This window comes from Nothobranchius furzeri, chromosome 3 (assembly GCF_043380555.1).
Source record: "Nothobranchius furzeri strain GRZ-AD chromosome 3, NfurGRZ-RIMD1, whole genome shotgun sequence".
NCBI lineage: Eukaryota > Metazoa > Chordata > Actinopteri > Cyprinodontiformes > Nothobranchiidae > Nothobranchius > Nothobranchius furzeri.
In genome coordinates, this window is record NC_091743.1 from 58,022,529 (window position 1) to 58,042,531 (window position 20,003).

Here is a 20,003-nt window from a genome sequence, read left to right on the forward strand (position 1 = left end):
TGTGTGTTGTAAATGGAAGTCAGTATGATGATGAAGCCAGGCTCAGAGGCATACAGGCGGCAGAACATGCGCAGTGGACACTTGTGCCATATTGGAATGAGGTCGCGAAAGAAAAGTGCGTCAAGCTAACATGACGCCGCTGGAGCCAATCCGGAAAAGCTGCGATTAAACCCTTTCGCGATAAAAGCCCCATGCTTTACTTTCACGAAAGCCGTGGCCGCGTATGCGTCTTATTTTGAAATGTCAACCCGGAAGTTAGGCATTTACCTAATGATTGACAGTTTCTGCGAGCGAGCAGGCGGAGAGGAACGGCATCAAAAATCGACTTGTAAAAACTACTTAGCGGTAAGGTTGGAATTTTGTGACTAAATATTCACGTACTTTGTGGTGTTTGGTAGGAATTCCTCGCGGTGTTTTGCACCGTTGCGTCGCGTTCGTCTTTTTTCCCGTCTCTCAAAAAGATGAGTCTGCTTCGGTCTAGTGTAAGCGCCCTTATTGCTCGCCACAGCTTTGCTCCTTATTGCTCAAGCCGTGACGTTCAGTAACTTGACTCGGACACAGGCGGTCCAGCCATGTGTCCAAACAGTCGTGCATGTCCCTCGCAGGCTAATGTTAGTGGTTTTTATTCGCTAGGGGACATTTTTAATTCGGCGTTGTGCTCATTGTGAAAGTTAGCGCTGTAGTGTCTCTGCAAAGCCTTTCATGGCCCATCTCTCTTTCTCTCTCTCTCCCTCTGCGTGAATGTGTGTGTGAATGCAGCGCAATCTTTAACCAGACACAGTTCAAGGATTGTGTGGAAATTTCCAGTTATTTATCCTTGAACAACTCAGTGTTTTTTCACCATGCCGAAGCCTTACATAATGAAGGTTGCACGACCTCATCCGATGTGTTTGTCAGTCAGCAGCGTTCACATAAACGCCACTAAACACTCACAAAACTCAGGTGTTTATCAAGCTGACGATGCTTTGCCGGGTTTAATCAGTTGCCATGTTTCCCCCGCGTTGACTCGATGCAGCTTTTTTATTCATCTGGCCCTTCTTTAACTTCCCTATTGTGCAACTTGAGTGATCCGACCACTGACTGCTCCGCGCGCTGCTCGGGTTGACGTTCCGCTGCGCAGAGGCGGCAGCAGCGACCTGCAAGTGCACGGAGCAATTCACTGACTTCTCTTTTAAAGGTGTCTGTGTGTGTACTTGTCTTCATATGTTTAAGTGGACAAATCTTAACAAACCAGTAACGTGGACATTTCCACATTGTGGGGAAATCTTGCTGGTCCGCACAATGCTGCACCCTTAAACTGGTATGGTGTGAATTAACTTTTGGTTAGGGTTAGGAATAGAACCCCACTGTTTATGGTTAGGCACAATTAATGGGAAATGAATTGATGTCCACACGAACATATAAATACAAGTGTGTGTGTGTGTGTGTGTGTGTGTGTGTGTGTGTGTGTGTGTGTGTGTGTGTGTGTGTGTGTGTGTGTTAATGGGGTGAATCACCATGATCCACTGAGACGGATCTTATTTGATTTGATCTTTCAAACATTTTCAGTGTTCACATTAATGCAGCGGAGGAAGTTATTTAAATCTTCCTATGAGCTGAGAGGGTGTTTATTACTTTATTGTCTCATTTCTCTTTTAAATGACTCAACCTTTAAACTTGCTTGAATTTTATGTAAATTTTTTGGAAACACATGAATTTAATTTCTGAGCAAGTCTAAACAGAGCATAGGGCTACTTGATTAATAATGGTAAAATAACTCAGCAAATTGGGGAATGCTGCTTTTATTTTACTTCTTTAGATGCAAAATCACATGATGTGGCTCATCACAATAAGAGCATGTGATTTCTGCAGAGCACCATTGTTTATCATGGACTTTGATTGCTTTGGCAGTTTTCCACTCTCATACTTTTTAATGTATTTTTTATACATTCACAAATATAGACTATAATAACAGGTAGAGTTGGTTTGAAAGCAAAAAAACTTCTGATTATGTAAAGTTCAAAATTTCCAGAGATCAAAAATTTTAGGTGACTTCAGTTAACAGTTTACATCAGCAGGTGGCAGACTTTAGTTTTTTTGTAGTGAGCAACAACATTTAATAAAACAAAGAAAAACTGTTATGGTAGCCTGTAGGGGTGTGTATTGGCAAGAATCTGGTAATTTGTTTAATATCAAAATACAGTGGAGATGATGCAGTGTGTATATATATGTGCAATTTTTAAGACCGAATTTAATTGGAAAACTCAAGACACATCTGGTGTTATCCCATTGTTGCGTCTGAATGAAAATGGTAAAATCTGCTGCCACCTAGAAATTATGAAATTCACCCTATTAAAGAAATACAGTACATGCTTACATATAAAATAAAACTAAATTCAGTATCATAGCTAAAAAAAACTAAATTCTGTATCATAGCCAAATATATCTTAATATTTCTGTATCGATATTTTCTTACATCCCTATCAGCAGGTGTCAGAGTTGAGTTGTTTTATAATAAACAAAAATGTTTGTTAATGAAACAGAGAATTAGCCTAGATGCTGCATTTTTAAGTAGAGCCGTATCGGGAGCCTAAGCCATCTACTTCCAGACCATGGTTCCCCTGGAAGAAGGAAAAATGAATGCAAGTTAAAAAGGCTAAAAACACAATTTTCTAATCCCGTTTGTTATGTGTCATAGATAAATATGATATCCGTTAGGGCTGCAACAAACGATTATTTGGATAATCGATTAATCGGATGGGGTCTCGACACGATTAATCGATTAATCGGATTACATGGGGAAATTTTTAAAAACTGCTAGGGAAACGTTATTTCTCTCCTTCCTTCACTTTATTTAACACAACATTATTAGAAAACAGTTCAATAGCAGAAAAACAACATGCCATCACCTAAATTGTCTTATAAGGTGTATAGACAGAGACCCTAAGCTACATCTATCTGTGACCTAAAATGCTTGGTCCAAGTTAAACAGCTTAAGGGCAATTCTCATCTGTTTTGTTTGATCTCATCTGTTGACATTTATTTTAAATGTAATTAAACATAGGCTGTGAATTAATCAAAATTGATCACTATTTCCAAAAATGACTGAAAAAATACCAAATAAAACAAAAGTAAATGAATGCCATCCTCCTTGCAATGATGCCCTGGGCAACTGCCATAAAGTCACATCAAGAAATGCTGTTGATCATTCCAATGATCCCAAATAGACTCACATTAGGCCACATGAAAGCAACTGAACCCAAAAATATATTAACCAGTATATAACTGCACTCTCACACAACACGCCTGCAGCAACAGTTAGGACTCCTCCCTCCCTTTTAAAAGCGTTTTTGCTTCCGAGGACATTGTGGTTGTAAAACCACATGCTAGTAGTCTGGCCCCGGTGTGATCAACCAGTTTCTGCGGGAATGTGACGGCGGAACCAGGTCCTGATTAACACTTTGTTGTACCCTGGGCAACAATATTCAAGGGCTCCATCATCACGACCCGAGGATCACCATAATGTGGTCACATACAGAATATTTTACTGTAATATGCAGTAAATATACTCAATACTTGAATGCCTGACAACACGTAACCCGCCCAGGGTAACCTTTGACCCACCTCGTGTGGACTGACCAATGAGGAGAGGGTCTTAACTTGAGGCCCTCTCTTCATTGGTCAGTCTGCATGAGACTGACTCTCAACTGACGTTCAGAGTCATAGGCAGCGAAGCGTCTCTGTGCAGCGCAAAAGCCCGGGTGGACAGTTTGTTTAATGTAGGGTGATCATATTTCCATTTCCAAACAAGAGGACAGGGGATCTGTGCCTATGACGTCACACTATGGCAACACCACACAAACCATGTTGGGACCCATTTTTTGTAAGAACTAAATTAATATCAGATTCTGCCAATAAAAGGGCTCTAAAACAATTCATATGTAAATATTTTGCATATTTAATGCAAAAGCTCATTTTTATGCTTTAGTGCTGCAACAAGGTTTTATTAATAATAAATTATTATACCTTTTGTTTTACTACAGCATCGGTAAGCTTCCTGTGCACAGATTATTAAGGATGCTTGTTTCAGCTGTGAGATTAGACGATAGGATCAATGAAAAAAATAAGTTGTCACACACTCCATGGAAACTTTCAGATAATCCACAAATAGTGGCTTTCAAATGGTTTTGTTACTTTTTGCAAGTTTAGAAAAGAAGCAGATGAGACAGCATGTCTGATAATTTAGTTTTTCATCTGATATATTAGAACATGTCAGTAATGTCTGAGGGGCTTTTACAAACACTGTATAACTAACACTACTGGAGAGGGTATGAATTACACAGAGGCTTCTGGGGAGCCCAGTTATGGGGGGGGGGGGGACATTTTGCCTTGGCCCCCAAAATGTCTTGAAACGGCCCTGGGTGTGTGACTGAGTTTTGAAGGTGATCTGAATTGTATCAGATGTATAAATATGACATGTGTATAACTTATTGTTTTTTACTGGTAAAAACGTGTAGTGGAGATAAATCTACCTACATTTTACTTTGTTTTCTTGTTTTTATTTAACTATTTTCCTGTCCTGTCTGTCTCTCATCTTCCTGCATCTCCTCATAATTCTCCAGAAAATCTGTTGCCTGGATTCTTACTTTTTCACCTCATCAGTTACTTTTGAGCAGATCAAAGAGATCTCCTGACCGCAAAGCGGAGAGCTCGTTTTCGATGCTGCGTGAGGTGAAATCACCACAGCACAGGTGATGAGCTCCGCAGCAGAGCGCTTCAGGCACAAATAAGACAGAAAATAGAGAACATGTGCAGACAAGAACGATCGTGTGCTAATTATAGTTTTTTGGTTGCGCCACTTTGAGAATGGACCGTGCGCTGGAAGCAGCTGCCTGGATCGCTGTGCAACAATGCGGAACCGGTTCGCAGCAGCGCAAGTCTGCAGGCTCTCCCTCGCGCTGATCTGCTGGTACCGGCTCTCCCTCGCGCTGATCTGCGGCTCTCCCTCGCGCTGATCTGACTTGCTCTGGTCTGCGTGCAACGGCGGGCGGGAAGGGGGTGGGGGATGGGGGGGGCGCTTTTGGAAGAGTTGTGCGACACAACGAATCGATGACGCAATTCGTTGCCAACGCTTTTAGTAATCGATTTTCATCGAATTCATCGATTCGTTGTTGCAGCCCTAATATCCGTGAATTTAAAGATGTGTTTTGATGCCAAGAAAGCGCTTATTTTCGAGCAGGGCAGAAGGTTATTTTAGGGTTTGTATATCCAGGATCACCAAATTGATTGAAGCAGAGGAAAAAGGGCTGTAAGGTCGGCGAACTTTGAATCCATCCATCAGGAGGAAAGAACCACCATCTGGCTAGGGATGCACGATATTTCAGCATCAATATTGGTATTGGCCAATCATTTTTGAACATATCAATATGGTCTGATAAGTAAAACTGGACTGATATATTTTTTCCATCTTGTTTCAGTTAGCAGTGTTTCCCTTACATAGGCGTAGCCGTGGCGGCCCGCCACGGCTGAAATCCCACCGCCACGCCTACAAGATCCCAAGATTTATTGATTTTTTTTTTTGCGCCATTTCCCGAAGAAGCAGCGGGAACTACTCTGTTGTTGCTTGTGATCACAGCCGGCAGGCAGCAAGGAGGAGGAGGCAGGGCAGGGTGGTTGCAGCTAGGGATGAGCGTACGGATGAAGCGTTATTGACGAATACGAGCATGAAACGAGTGTAAAACTCGTAAACATCTGTAATCGTGGTGAAGGAAAATCCTCATTGGATAACTGACTGTCTTCATGCTCTGTGATTGGCCAGTCATAGAGCGCCCGCCCCTCCGGGAGCTCAGTCAGTTCGGCCCAGGCATCCACGCGTACACACACACAGTAACGGATCTCTCTGTGCTTGCTTCACTGTCTCTCACATTTCTTCAGTACTCCCTACGTTTTCTTCAGCTTGCCTGTTTTTCAGTTCAATATTTAAAGTTACCTTTTTCGTAATTTACATGGTGCATTTGACAAGACAGAGCTGAAAACGGCTCGTGCATGTGTCGGTCACTGCCTCCGCTCCGGTCGGGTTTTTAAAATTATTTTAACTCTCTCTCTCACACACACACACCTTAATCAACATTGTTTTGTTTAACTGTGTGTGGGAAAAATGCCAACAACGTTAGGAAAAAAATCTGTTTAATCAAATTAAAATAAAAAGTTGTGTCTGGTTCTAGTATTTCATATTTCCTAGTTCCTACAGCATGAGTTCAGATGCATTAATTCATGCACTTAAATAATAATGTTCTGATTTTACTGAAACTTGTTCTGTAATAGTTACTATTGTGATCAAAAATATTTCATCTCAATTCTGAGGCTGCTCTGTAAATAGTTTTCAAATAAACAATAGTTTATAAATAAACAACTTCTGATCAATCCGTATCAATTTCAGATTTAAAATAATGTATTGATGTAAACCACACCCACTAATTTCCAAATAATAAGAGGTGCATTCATCTGTGTATGTCCTTTGATCCGCATTAGTGAAATTTTCAGCACCAGAACAATGAAGCAAAGAAACAGATTCCTGAGTTTGTTAGTAATTTTATTTATTAGGTGCATCTGACCTGTTCTATTTTTCTCTGAAATGAGATCAAATCAGTGCTTCTATGGGTTGTCTCCACTCTGCACTAGAAACATTTACTTTATTATAATGTTCACTGTAATGCATCTTGATGTTCTTAACAAATAAATTAAATAAAAGATATTGGTCAATAATGCCAAATATGTAAATTTGTGTTTCAGTCATTTTTATACTGGCTTAAAAATACTTCATTAAGTCTACTAAGCAGGGGGTGTAGAACATTTTTAATAGGGCCAGCCCAGTAATGATCTTGGGCCAAAATAAAGGGGGCAGAAAGTCAAATAAAGGGGGGCAGAAGGAGATGTTTTTCCAGACGCCAAGAAAAATTAAATGCCAAATCCCCCTGCAAAGTGTGTCACTGAGAGTTTAAAACAGAAATTATTCTTGTGCAAATATTGGTGTATTCACCTTTAATACTAGTTATTAAAATATAGCAGTTGCTGGATTGGTGCAGTTCAAAGTGGAGTGCATCAAATAAAACAATATTAACATAAAGGTGAGACGCTTGTGGAAGAAAACCCATCTCCACGTCCATCTGCTGCACCTAAAGGATCTTCTGACATCCTTTAACTCTGCAGTCAGATACACGAGGGTTTCCTATTTCTCCAGCCTGGTGTCCCAGAGCAAAGGGAACCCCAAGGTGCTGTTTAACACCATCAGCAGCATTGTCTCTCTTGCCTCTCCTACAGCCTCCATCCACTCTGTTGCAGACTGTGAGAACTTTGTCTTCCTTTGTGGACAAAGTCAGTAAGGTTAGATCGAGCATCTCTCCTTCAGCCTTATCGCTGCCTCTCCCGGCTCCAACCAGGCCCATCATCCTAGATAGCTTTGCTCCTGTTTCTTTGCCTGAGTTAACCAAACTAGTTAACTCTATGAAGACCTCTGCATGCCCCCTCGACATCTTACCCTCATCTTTGTTTAAAAGTGCTTTTCAGTCCATCGGTCCCAGCGTGCTCTCTATAATTAATGCTTCTCTGGTTTCTGGCCAGGTCCCTGCTTACTTTAAGAATGCTGTAATCCACCCGCTTCTTAAAAACCGAGTCTTGACACCTCTCTCCATAGCAGCTTCAGACCCATCTCTAAACTTCCATTCATCTCCAAGATCTTGGAAAAGGTTGTGGCTAAACAGCTCACATGAACATAACATCTGTGACTGCTAACAGTCAGGTTTTCGTAGAGCTCATTCTACTGAAACAGCTCTTCTTAGGGTCTCTAATGACCTTCTGACTCACAGTGATGCAGGGGACTGTTCTGTTCTGGTCCTGCTGGACCTGACTGCAGCTTTTGTCACTGTTGACCATCACCTGCTACTGGAGAGGCTGAGAGACTGGGTAGGCCTATCAGGATCTGCTCTGGAGTGGTTCTCCTCTTATCTTTTTGAGCGCTGCTTAGACTCTATCAAAACCTGGATGGCTGGGAGCTTTCTACAGCTGAATGAAGATAAGACTGAGATCCTCATCTGTGCCCTGGACAAGCTGTTTCCCAAAGTAAGAGACTCTCTTGGTCAGCTTGCTTCTCACACCAAACCTTCCGTCAGGAATCTTGGTGTGACCTTTGACCCAGCTCTCACCCTGGATTCTCATGTCAGTTCTCTTGTTCGCTATTCCTTCTTCCATCTCAGAAACATTGCTAAGCTGAGTCCCATTCTGTCCCGCTCTGAACTTGAGACAGTTATCCACACCTTCATCTCCTCACGCTTAGACTACTGTAACTCTCTTTTCACGTGTCTGGGTAGAAGCTCCCTGAACCGTCTACAGGTGGTTCAGAACGCCTGTGCTCGGCTTCTGACCAACTCCTCCAAACACACCCACATCACCCCGCTTCTCCTCCAGCTTCATTGGCTGCCAGTCAACTTCAGGGTTCATTTCAAGATCCTGGTTCTGGTCTATAGGGCCTTACATGGACAAGCACCATCTTACATTGGTGATCTTCTTAGTCCCTACACCCCCAGCAGGTCCCTGAGGTCCAGCGATCAAAGCCTACTGGTTGTGCAGCACCAGGCTAAAGACCAAAGGTGACAGATCATTTGCTGCTGTGGACCCCAGACTCTGGAACTCTCTCCCCCTGAGCCTGAGATCAGTGGACTCAGTGGACTCCTTTAAAAAGCAGCTGAAGACTCACTTGTTCAAAGTGGCTTTTGTATGACCTTCTTCACCACTCTCTCCTTATTCCTCTCTCCCCACCTATTCCACCTTTCTCAGGACCCACTGATTTCCCTCTTTCCTATTCACTCTCTCTTTCTTAACTTTTTAAAATCACAATTGTCTATTTTTTGCTCATTTTAAATAAAGTTTTAATCATTTTCTAAATTCTTTTTTATATTTTTACATTTTTTGTTTTTTTGAAGCACCTCGTGATTTTTATCTTGAGAGGCGCTATAGAAATGATATTTTCTTCTTCGTCTTCTTCTTCTAAATAATGTGGGGTTCTGGTGGGAATGATGGTGATGTCTTGAGCTAAGCTTTGATTAGGAGATTCATAAACACATGCAACGCCATGTTGTCGCTCCACACATACCCTTAGAATGAGACCTCTGTACAGATCCAGAATGCCAGGTCCTCCAACCCCTCTTTCGGTACCGGAGCCGATGAAACAGCGTCAGCAGTACGGCAGACTAGTCTTTGGATTGTCTCCAGGTAAAAAGCGACAGTTGGTTGACTGCGTCAGATGGACCCAGAAGGTCAGTGAGTTCAGCTTTTATTCTGAAAGGAACTGTTGCAGCAGGCGGAACGGCAATAGGTTTATCCAGCTTGTCGTTGGTTCTTTCGGCTGAAGAGGTGAGTTTACGGATTGGCCACTCCGTCAACTTCTCTCGAACGCTTTGAACTGGCGTTAAAGATGACGTGGGTCTTAACGCTACGTGAGATCAGTCCTATTGGAAACATTTAAAGTCATATTACTTATTATATTCTATAGGATTATAATAAAGTAATTAACATTTTGATTTCACAGATTGGTCACATCTTATTATTGACTAACAATTGTTTGATTAGCTTATTAAAAATAGAGTTTGTTGATTTATTAAAAGGAGAGTCCTTTTCTTCATTCTTCTCTTGGGCTGGAAAGGAAGCAGTTTAGAGCAAATGCATGAGACCTTGAGGCAGTATCTCATGCAGATTAGTTCTGTGTCAGCGGAGAGGGGAAAAATGACTTTTAGGTGGAAAACAGTCATTTCATTCCGTTACAGGGTACAGGGACCATGCAAATGCAAGCTATTAAATTCCAAGACTTGGTGAAGCTCAAAACAGCGCAAATAATGTATAAAGTAAGAAATAAATTGCTTCCAAAAGAAATCTGTTTATTGTTCAAAGAAAGACAAGGTGGGTATAACTTAAGAGGGAAATGGAATTAAAAAATACAAAGTGCTAGAACAACCCTAAAAACTATGTCAATCACAATTGCAGGAGTTAAATTATGGAACAGTCTAACAGAAGAAATAAAAAGAAAGTAAAAACTTAAACCAGTTTAAAGTAAAATATAAAAACCTAATTTTAAATAAGTAAAAGAATGAAGAAAACAGTGTTAACCCAGGGCGGTAATGTGGCTGGTTATGCTGTTGTGCTTCTTTATCGGTGTTATTTATTTATTTTTTTCCATAACTGGGGAATCTGCAAATTTACACATTCTCTGTTTTTCATATGTTGTTTTGTTTTTTTGTTTTTTATTCATATGTTGTTTGTTTAATTTAAGACTGAAAGAAATTAAATGAATAAGAGGGAAAAATTGGGGGTAGGGACAAATAAGTAAATACTTCTGCTTACTCCTTTTCAAACAAATAATGGAATGATATTTTGTAATGATACATGTGTGAAATGTTTGAAATAAAATTGAACTGAACTGAATTTTTACAAACTTATAAATCTCAAAGTACGTGACTAGCATGGCCAAAACACACATCATTACTTTTCATTTAGATTGAAGTACAACATATGTGTGATCCAGTGTGTAAGGCAAAGTGGATTAGAAAATGGCTTTAGCCCCGTTTGCTTGCATTAATGTCTTTTGTTCTTCCGGAGAATCCTGAGCCGACCGAAAAGAGGGGAGACTTAGGCTCCCTATTGAAGGATATGGCCGAACCTTGCTTCAGAGTGAGTGGGCGGTATAACTGAAAATAGATGTGTGTTGTTTTTATGTCTGGCACATACATTTGGTTTGCAGGAGCATCTTGGGGCACGGATGCAGATGAATACGTGTGCATAGTCATAAAACCACCTGTACAGGTGAAACATCTCATCTGAAGTGACATGAGGCATTATGTTTGCAATATTGTGGCAATAAATGTTTGGATGCAGATTTAAAAAATCTAAACAAATGACCCAACCCTACAGTATCACAAATTCCCCGATTTTATTTTGACAAATTAATTTGTTTCCTTATTTCACTTATTATTGGATTTTAGCCATCAGAGAGCACCAACAAAAAGCAGAACTGTTAAATGGAAATAAGAGATCTTACATAGAGATTCTGGTTTCTTGTTTATTTTAAACAAGAAAAACATGGAAAACAAGTGAGGCTTGCTGCTGCTGCACAACAATTTAACACAAGCAGTTTGCTGAGAACATCAACACAAAGGCAAAGTCAGATCTGAATCTGGTTCGTTACTAATAATAAAATATAAATGATGATAATAATAATAATAATTGAAAGTTTGACCAGATTTAATTTCAGACTATACCATGCAAGGGTGAATTAAAACTGTGGAGCAAAAATACCTTATTCCTTCCTCCAAATCCCTTAAGTGGAATTCTCAGCTCTCACTTGCTTTTGTGTTTGTTGCATAGAAACCAGGTGTGTGTGTGTGTGTGTGTGTGTGTGTGTGTGTGTGTGTGTGTGTGTGTGTGTGTGTGTGTGTCATTATGGTTACAGAACGGATGGTTCATGCTAAAAAAATCCTAAGTGGAAAAAAAATCCCCACATTTTTCTCAGCTGTTTTATTGAAACAGGTCTTATTGCTTTATGCGTTAACATCCTCATGTTCAGAAAATAATGAATAATCCTAAAAGACAACACGTATGCAGATAAAAACAGTCCAGCACTATTTCAAAGCCATTTAGCTATTTAATAATCAAATCTGTTGATTATGTTCATTAAATGTGTCATGATCTTTCATCTTCTACATATGTGAAATTTACTGCTGCTCTGCTATGTACAAAATAAAATTCCCTTTTCGATTTAAACCAATGAATCCACCTGAAAAATAAATCAGCAACATGCAGCACCTTTTAAATAATCTGTTATCTGTTCAAGGGGGAAAAATAAGATGCAGCAGCTGCTTCTTCCAGCCAACTGAAACTCATTATTTAGTTGATTTAAACAAAAATACTCATTTAAATACAGTTTTTTTTATTTATTTCAAATGTCACACATTATTTTTAACTTGTAAACATTTATTTAGCATTAGCTAAGTAGAGATGATGGGCCTGGAAGTCCTTCCTACTCCCCCACACTCAATCATGGTGTTTTTATTCTTCGTAAAACAAATCACTGGTAAACATACATATTAGGAATCTTATTATTTGAACAACAAAACGTAGTAACAACTACACAAATCAACAGGGGCAAAAGGCTATGGAAGTATCTGATGTATTCTTAATTCTTCCTTTAGTACTATTTCATTAGGCAGGACTTGAGACGTTTACTTCACCCGTCTCCCCTCTCTTGCTTGTCTTAGATTGATGGTTGAAGGTAAAAAAGAGCTAATTTATGTAACGCCAAAGAGTTTAGAGCAGTAAAGAAAGAAACGGCAGATAATAAAAGTGGTTTGAAAAATAACATCCGTGGAAAAGCACTCCTTTTTCCACTGGCTTCCATCTTCGCTCCAGGAAAAAGCAAACATAATTATAACACCAACTCGGGCTAGGACCAGTTCTTTGACCTTTTGGACCAACTGTAGCTGTGTCCTGTTGAAGAGAGTTAGCAGAACATCTGCAGAGAGAGGACACGGTTTTCCTCCAACACTTATTTCAGTCCATCATGTTCAGGCAGCAACGTTACTGGTCTACCCTGCTTTCCCTGTAAAAAGAAGAAGAAAAAAAACGTTTTCTGTCAAATTACTTCTTCAAGTGTAAAGTCACCCACCAGTGAGATACAGGGATTTTTTCAGTAGAGGTTGGGGAAATGTTCAGCAGTGGAGTCCTCAAATGTTGTAAGATTCCCACCCCAGAACATCGGAAGTTTTGGGAAAGCTGGATGGTGCATTGAGTGCAGATGAGAACATTTCTGTATAAATGCTTGTAAAGAAGATGTTATAGATCTTTGTTGAGTGTGTGTGTGTGTGTGTGTGTGTGTGTGTGCATTTTGCCTTTTCTCTTTGATCTTCAGTCAGGCTGTTGGTTGCTGCTAGATTCAGGGAGTGGTCCGTTTAGACCGCTCTCTGGTTCTGAAACGGGGAAGTTGCTTATCTTCCTGTCTGCGTGTGCTGTAGCTCGAGTTGTGAGGGTTGCTGAAGCTGTAACTCCCGCAGTCTTATAGATTAAAGCGAATATCAAAAGTTTTTTTAGGAAAAATCTTAAAAAAGGAGAATGGATTGTGGTAGGAGTCAAGCACCAGTGGCTTTATTTAAGTGATAAAGTGTTAACATCTCAGCTTCAAACATTCACCTTGAAGAAATCACAGAAAAAGACAAAACTGTCCTTTAGTTTGTAGTGGGGATGTGTATTGGTGAAATCCTGGCAATGCGATACTTATCACGATATATTGTGATACATTCAGCCAGACGATATTAGCGATTTCTTTTAGACTGAAATTATTAACATGAGGTATCTGAACCATAATAGAGGGATTTACCTTTCAGTGGTGGAAACAAAACCCATTACACACTTCTGCCAACTAGAGGTCGGCATTTGAATTACACCAAAAGAAAAGAAAATACACAAATGTTTGTATGTAAATTCTTCCAAAAAATTGATACACAGCTTTTGAATATCGATATAATATTGCAGGGAAAAATACCTGAGCTTTATGGATTTTTTCTTACATCCCTAGTTTGTAGAATAATCTCTCTTTTAAGATCAGTAATAAATAAATTAAACATATTCTAGGTCTGTGTTTCTTCTGGTTTCTTAGTTGCTCTTTTTTCCGTTGTGTCAAAAAGGACCCCTAGCCACATGCACACGCACACGCATGCCTTCCCAGGACAATGAGGCCCTCTGGTGTGTGTGTGTGTTTGTTTCAGAGGAATGATGGGGGAGCAGAGACAGAGTGAGTCTGGTGCAGGGTCGTGGGTGAAAGGCGGCGGTGATCCCAGAGGAGCATCGGGGTCGTCGTGGCACTCCGGTGTTCATGGGGGCTTGGGGAAGAGGCGGGGGGCTGGCCTGTAACGGCGGCCCCTGTTTTTAAAAGAGATGTCAGATGTGACAAAGACGAGCCTGACAGGACAGCTGAATGGAGCCGAGCTGACAGTGGCAAACGCTCTCCTCCGCTGTCACGCCCAGCGCTCCCTTCTTTCTCCTTCACATCAGCTCCCTTGTTGCATGAACTTTATTTATCTGCTTTCCAGAATGTTGCGGGTCAGTTTCTTGTGTCAGATCTTGATGTGCGTGTCTGCCATTCACGCCATGACACTGGTTTTCTGAAGCTGATGCTAATGAAGAAAGCTTTTGTGATTAGGGTCTTCCAAAAAGGAAGTGACTGTGGGTGGGGTAAACACTGACCATCTGGGGTGCAATGTAGGTGCCAAGTCCTGGACCAGAGGGGATTTTTTAAATATTAACGTTAAGATTTTTCTGCATTGCTAAACGAGACCCAGCACGGCTTGGTTCTGAGAATATGACAAGCTGTCATTTGTTTTCTTTTTCAACTTGAGGATTCCTCCCAGTAGTGCAGGTCACTCAGCCTGATTGGTAATTGTTTCTATTGCTTTTGTGTGACTTTTTCCTTTATTTTGTTTTTTACCATACGGCAGGTGCATCACCTTGCATATTTACTGACCCATTGTGTTCATTATTCTGTCTCACCAGAGTATTCAGGCCACGTTTTCTCTCACCGGGTAAATCCCCTACCCATCTGATCCTTGTCAACAGTTGTCGGCCTTGAGGGGTCACCAGCATGAGCCAGCAGACACAGGAGTCCGGTGAGAACTGCCCTGAGGCTGATGAGTTGGGTTAAAATGTGCTAGCATGAAATAATAAAAGCTGTTCTGCCTCCAGATGGAGAGTGTACCCAAGATATGGCTGACTTCAGCTGGGACGACTACTTGGAGGAGACTGGAGCCGTGGCGGTGCCCCATCATGCCTTCAAACACGTGGGTGGCACACACATCTGATTACACTAGTGTCCAAGTGTAATTTTGCATTAAAGCCATTTTACTTGTGTTTCAGTGACTGACAGTAAGTCCTGTGTTGTTCCTCAGGTGGACCAGGGTCCGCAGTCTGGGCTGACCCCAGGCATGAAGCTGGAGGTGTGTGTCCGCTCAGAGGCAGACAGCCCTTACTGGGTGGCCACCATCATCACCACATGTGGCCAGCTGCTTCTGCTGCGCTATGAAGGATACCAGGAAGATCGCCGCGCCGACTTCTGGTGTGACATCATGACAGCCGATCTGCACCCGTTGGGCTGGAGCCGGCAGCACGGAAAAACCATGAGGCCTCCTGAGGGTGAGTAACAGGGTTGTGTGTGTGTGTGTGTGTGTGTGTGTGTGTGTGTGTGTGTAAACTGAGTTTCAGATCAGCTGATCTTGCTGAACAATGACTAATTCCAGTCATCAGTTGATATTTATTCCTCACTAATAGAGAACAGTTTAACTTAGGGTTAGGGTAATATTTTTACGTTAATGACACCTTGAACCGTTTATTTTCATATGAAACACACACACACGGAATTCATTTAACAAATGTTGGAATAATTTGGATTTAATGATTACAAACAGAACACTAATGAAACATGACATGTTTTGTTGACATGAAGCCCTATTTTTTTATTTCAGTGACATCACATTTTTCTATTGAACTGTTAAATTTTTTATTCATCTGCTCTATAATAAAGCATTTTTTAACCTGAAAAACGTGATTTAGTCATAAAAGATGAAAATAAAATAAAATTGAATATTTAAAAACCTAGGGCCCTAAATTAGCCATCAGATGTCATGACTGTGGGGAGTTTCCTGACCCAAGACATGCAGAATCAAGCGAGGAGACGTAGGGAAGGAGGAAAAAACAAAAGTTTATTTAAAAGGGTAACTGAGGGTGCACCGCCAGACGTGGCGGTGATGCTGAGCACAGCTCCGGACAGGGTCTGTAGAGACAGACACTGGTGAGGGGTTTGGCAGAGAGAAACAGAACTCAAGATTCAGTCTTTGTGGTTCTTACTGCGGGTTGGCAAAGCCTGGGGCTTGGGAGGGAACATGCAGGACTGGGGTGAGCAGCGTCTGAGGTATCCGAAATCCAAGGGGAAAGGGAAGTGTCTGGGGTATCCGTAATCCAAATGAGGTAAGCGGTGGGAGAGTGGGTCGGTCCAGGCGTGGAGGGAGATCAAGCTCGAATGTGTTGTCCAGGCTGTTGCAGAGGTGGTCTGAGGCGAGGGATCCTGGTGAGGATAAGGCGAAGTAAGTCTAAACAACAATAACACATGAGCACAAAAACAGGGACTAAGACTTTAGTTTTAACTCTAGCTGGAGAGAGCTACCCAAGGTGAGTAATCATCCAGCGAGGTGAAGTGGTCTCTCAGCTCCTTATAAACGCTGGACCGGTAGATTAGGGATAGCCTGCAGCTGGCCGCTCTCCGTAACCGCCCACCTGCAGAGACTTGGGGCATGAATAGCAGAATGGTGCTGACTCACCCCAGATCCTGACATCAAAAGTTTTAAATATTATCATTTTAGTTTTTGTCAGTGTAAATCTGTTTGATGTTTGGGTTCTGTTGGTGGGATTTTATGTTTTTCCACCTCTAAGAGCAGAAGACTTATTTAACACTCCAGTTTTAGTCTTTCTTTTCATCTTGCACATGTGAAAATATAATGTTATAGTGTTACAACAGACTGTAAAATGTAGGTAGGAGTGCCTTAAAGTGGAAAACTCACCGAAGCAGCTCGGTGAAGCCTCCAGAGGATCTCCTCGGCATCTACTTCTCCTGTGAAATGCAGAAAGTCTTTTTCTCTCTCTCTGTCTCACAAAGCTCGGTGTCATTAAACAGATTCATTCCCTCTGATCGCTGTCCTCATAGTCTTTCTGAAAATACTTTTATAATTCAACAGACATCCAACCTTATTAGTTAATGCTTTCATACAGTCGGCTTTGAGGCGTTGTTCTCCCTTTTCTAACATCTTCTCCAAATATGGCTACAAAAAAATAAACAAGATAGCAGCAAGTACATGTGGATCAGCCCAAAATGTTCTGTGTAGGGTTTTAATTGAACTTTTATTTGTTTGTTAATAAAACACATAAAACACCAGAGAACTTGAAATACTAAAAATCAACTATATTTGATAAAATCTTGAATTGTTATTCTTTAAGGTGGCAGTTGTCAGATAAAAAGATCGGTGAAACAAGCGTGTAATCCTCTAGAGCTCAGCTCCAGGTGTTTTTAGTTGATAAAGGCAACTGTGTGAATTGTTCCTCCTCCTCCTCCTCCTCCTCAGGTGTGCGTGAGAAACATTCAGACTGGGAGGCGGTGCTGGAAAAGGCCTTGGCTGAGGAGTGCAGCGCACCGGCCAACCTGCTGGAAATGGTGAGGCTGGGGTGTGGAGCGGCTGTCCGCCTTAAAACCTGGAAAATAACTCCCAACCAGGGAGGAAAAGAGGGTTATTTCTCGGTGTGTTTTCTGTCTTATCTGTCAGTTATGATTTTAATTAACACTAAGGTAATAATAATAATACATTTGATTTATAAAGCACTTTACATTTGAAACAAATCTCAAAGTGCTACAAAGTTAATTGAACCCGAAAGCTCTGGTAAAAAGATAAGTTTTAAGACCAGATTTAAAAGCACCAATAGGTGATTGGCTATGACTCCACAAGATCACTCACTATGTCTATATATATATTATATGTATGTATGTATGTACGTACGTATGTATATATTATATGTATGTATGTATGTACGTACGTATATATATATTATATGTATGTATGTATGTATGTATGTATGTATGTACGTACGTATGTATGTATATATTATATGTATGTATGTATGTGTGTGTTTTTATTTAAGTACTTGATGAATGAATTCCAAGACTGAAATGACAGAAAACACTGAAAATGGCCACTAGAATGTGTTTCCACCTGATCTGAATGAGGTTTTATTTCTATACCATCCTGTATGCCCTGCCTACATAAAGTCTATGAAGTATTGGGCCCTTTAGAGCTTTTGTTTGCACCACCAAGGCCACGCTGCTGAAAGGTAATTTACTGCATGAACAGGCTATGAAATTCTTCAGCTCTCTTAAATGGAGCTTCACTTCTGTCACTTAGTCACGAAGCAAATTCTCCTCTCTTCACCGAGGCGTGTGCTACCGTGGGTCTGTGGAAATGTGTGCCGTCTTCTCTTTGTTTACAACCTCTCGTCACCCCCTCTTTCAGCCCCAGCATGGTCGAGACCCAGTGGAGCTTCTGTCTGCGGGCTGCTATGTGGAGCTGCAGGATGGCGTGGACCCTGGGCTGGCCTGGGCTGCTGAGGTGGAGGAAAACATTGGAGGGAGGTTGAAGCTGCGCCTGCTAGGCACTGAGGGCCTCCCGGACACACCTGCAACACTATGGCTTTTTTATCTCCACCCACGCCTGCACCCACCTGGCTGGGCCAAAGAGCATGGCTGCACCCTGAGGCCTCCGTCAGGTCCGCAGCCCTGACCTGGTCAGGTTTTTTTTTGTTCATAATAAAATAAGGAGGCTGTTTTAGCTTCCTTATCAGAAGCGAAATATGTGACAGTTTGTCAATTAATAACCTGATTGAATGGCACAAAAAATAAAGTTTGATCAGAGAAATAAATGGTACAGAGCGCATGTGTTCCTAACTAAACTCCAGAAAGAGTGATCCCAGAAAGCTGCTGCTTTTATTGCTATAGGAGTCATTCCTGCTACTTTCCCTAATGAATTTATTTAAAGAGTTGCAAAACGTGCTTGAAGCTTAAAATAAACAAGTATTAAATAAGTATTTATATTTATAAATGTTGATAACTGTGGTGGGTTGTATCTTAAAATTAGGAAACTACAATAAAGTATCAATATTTATTCATCTGTAACATTAAAGTAGAAAAAAGTTGTCTGATGTTTTTCTGAAAAAAAAAACTCTAGATCTAATTTAAATTAGGCTTTTTTTTGTTTTTGCAGGATGTCTTTCAGTGTTTTGTAATCATTTATTTATTTTACAAAACTGCACTTTATTTCTGTTGAGCGTGTCGCTTCTGTATAAAGTTTGTGATTTCAGATAAAAAAATCACAATATTTCACTAGAATGAGATTACAAACAGAATAACGAAATACTAGAGCAGACTAGGGTAAACCCACACAGGGGTTCCATCTAATTATCAAATTCATCTATTTTCATGCAGTTTGAGACTGCAATATATTAGAAGTCTTCATAATATGGATTTTGAGGATGCTGATATTGCATAATCCATAAAGTTTAGATATAGTTTTCAGCCTTGGAGCAGCCTTTTGCATCATTCTGTCACAGATTTCAATCAAATATGTGCATTGAGTTGAACATAAAAATGTCATTATTCATTTTCATTGGGTCAAAGCTGCAAATGTCCATGCCTGAGTAACCAAAAGTTTCCTTCTGGCCCTAGAACCACAGGTTGCAGACCCCTGCTCCAGACCTTGAAATACGTTTTCTGCCTGTAATAAATGGTGGTTGTTTTCAGCTCTGTAATCTGTAGAAAATACAGGATTTCTATGCAAAATGTGAGGAAGCGCAGCTGTGTCCTGACAGATGATTAATTTTGTGTTAGCACCACAGCTGAAGCCTTATGGATTTTTGATCCAGTGTTTTATTGTAGGTTATTTTCTGTATTTACAGAAGCTTTAAAGTGATTATAACAAGCAGCAAATCCAAACGATATCCTGACTTCACTTATTAAATTGAATCAAAACTAGGAAAAATGTTAATGAAAAGCATTTATTTCAGCTGAGCTTAATTATTTGTGTGTTGTCTGATTATCAAGGACAAGCTGTTATAGAAACAGTAGCTGACTTGTTAAAAAGTCAGATGTTTGCTCTCCAGCAGCTGATTGGTGTAGATTTGTCTCCTTCAGACCTGATGGTTCTGCGGAGCGAGGAGGAGTGGGAGGAGGTCAGAGAGAGGATAAACGACCTTCCTGAGGATGAAGCTCTGACTGCAGAGTTTGCTAAGGTGACGCCAGCACAGCTTTTATTTGTTCTTTCTCGTGTGAACGCCGTCTTTTCTCCCCACTCCGTTTGATTGGCCACCGTTGAACAAACAGGTGTCCAAATCTACTAGGA

The 20,003-nt window shown here is 40.9% G+C and overlaps 1 protein-coding gene across 2 annotated transcripts in view; it reads left to right on the forward strand.

Moving 5' to 3' along the window:
- Positions 1-253: 253 nt before the first annotated feature.
- The window catches only part of sfmbt1 (Scm like with four mbt domains 1), a 31,255-nt gene continuing 11,505 nt past the window's right edge, over positions 254-20,003 (forward strand). For both annotated transcript variants that reach the window (XM_070549908.1, XM_070549909.1), the window contains exons 1-7: positions 254-345; positions 14,569-14,681; positions 14,758-14,852; positions 14,961-15,204; positions 17,184-17,272; positions 18,123-18,375; positions 19,796-19,893. In XM_070549908.1, the coding sequence (XP_070406009.1) occupies positions 14,657-14,681; positions 14,758-14,852; positions 14,961-15,204; positions 17,184-17,272; positions 18,123-18,375; positions 19,796-19,893 (804 nt within the window). In that variant the 5' untranslated portion in view covers positions 254-345; positions 14,569-14,656. The remainder of the gene's footprint in view (positions 346-14,568; positions 14,682-14,757; positions 14,853-14,960; positions 15,205-17,183; positions 17,273-18,122; positions 18,376-19,795; positions 19,894-20,003) is intronic.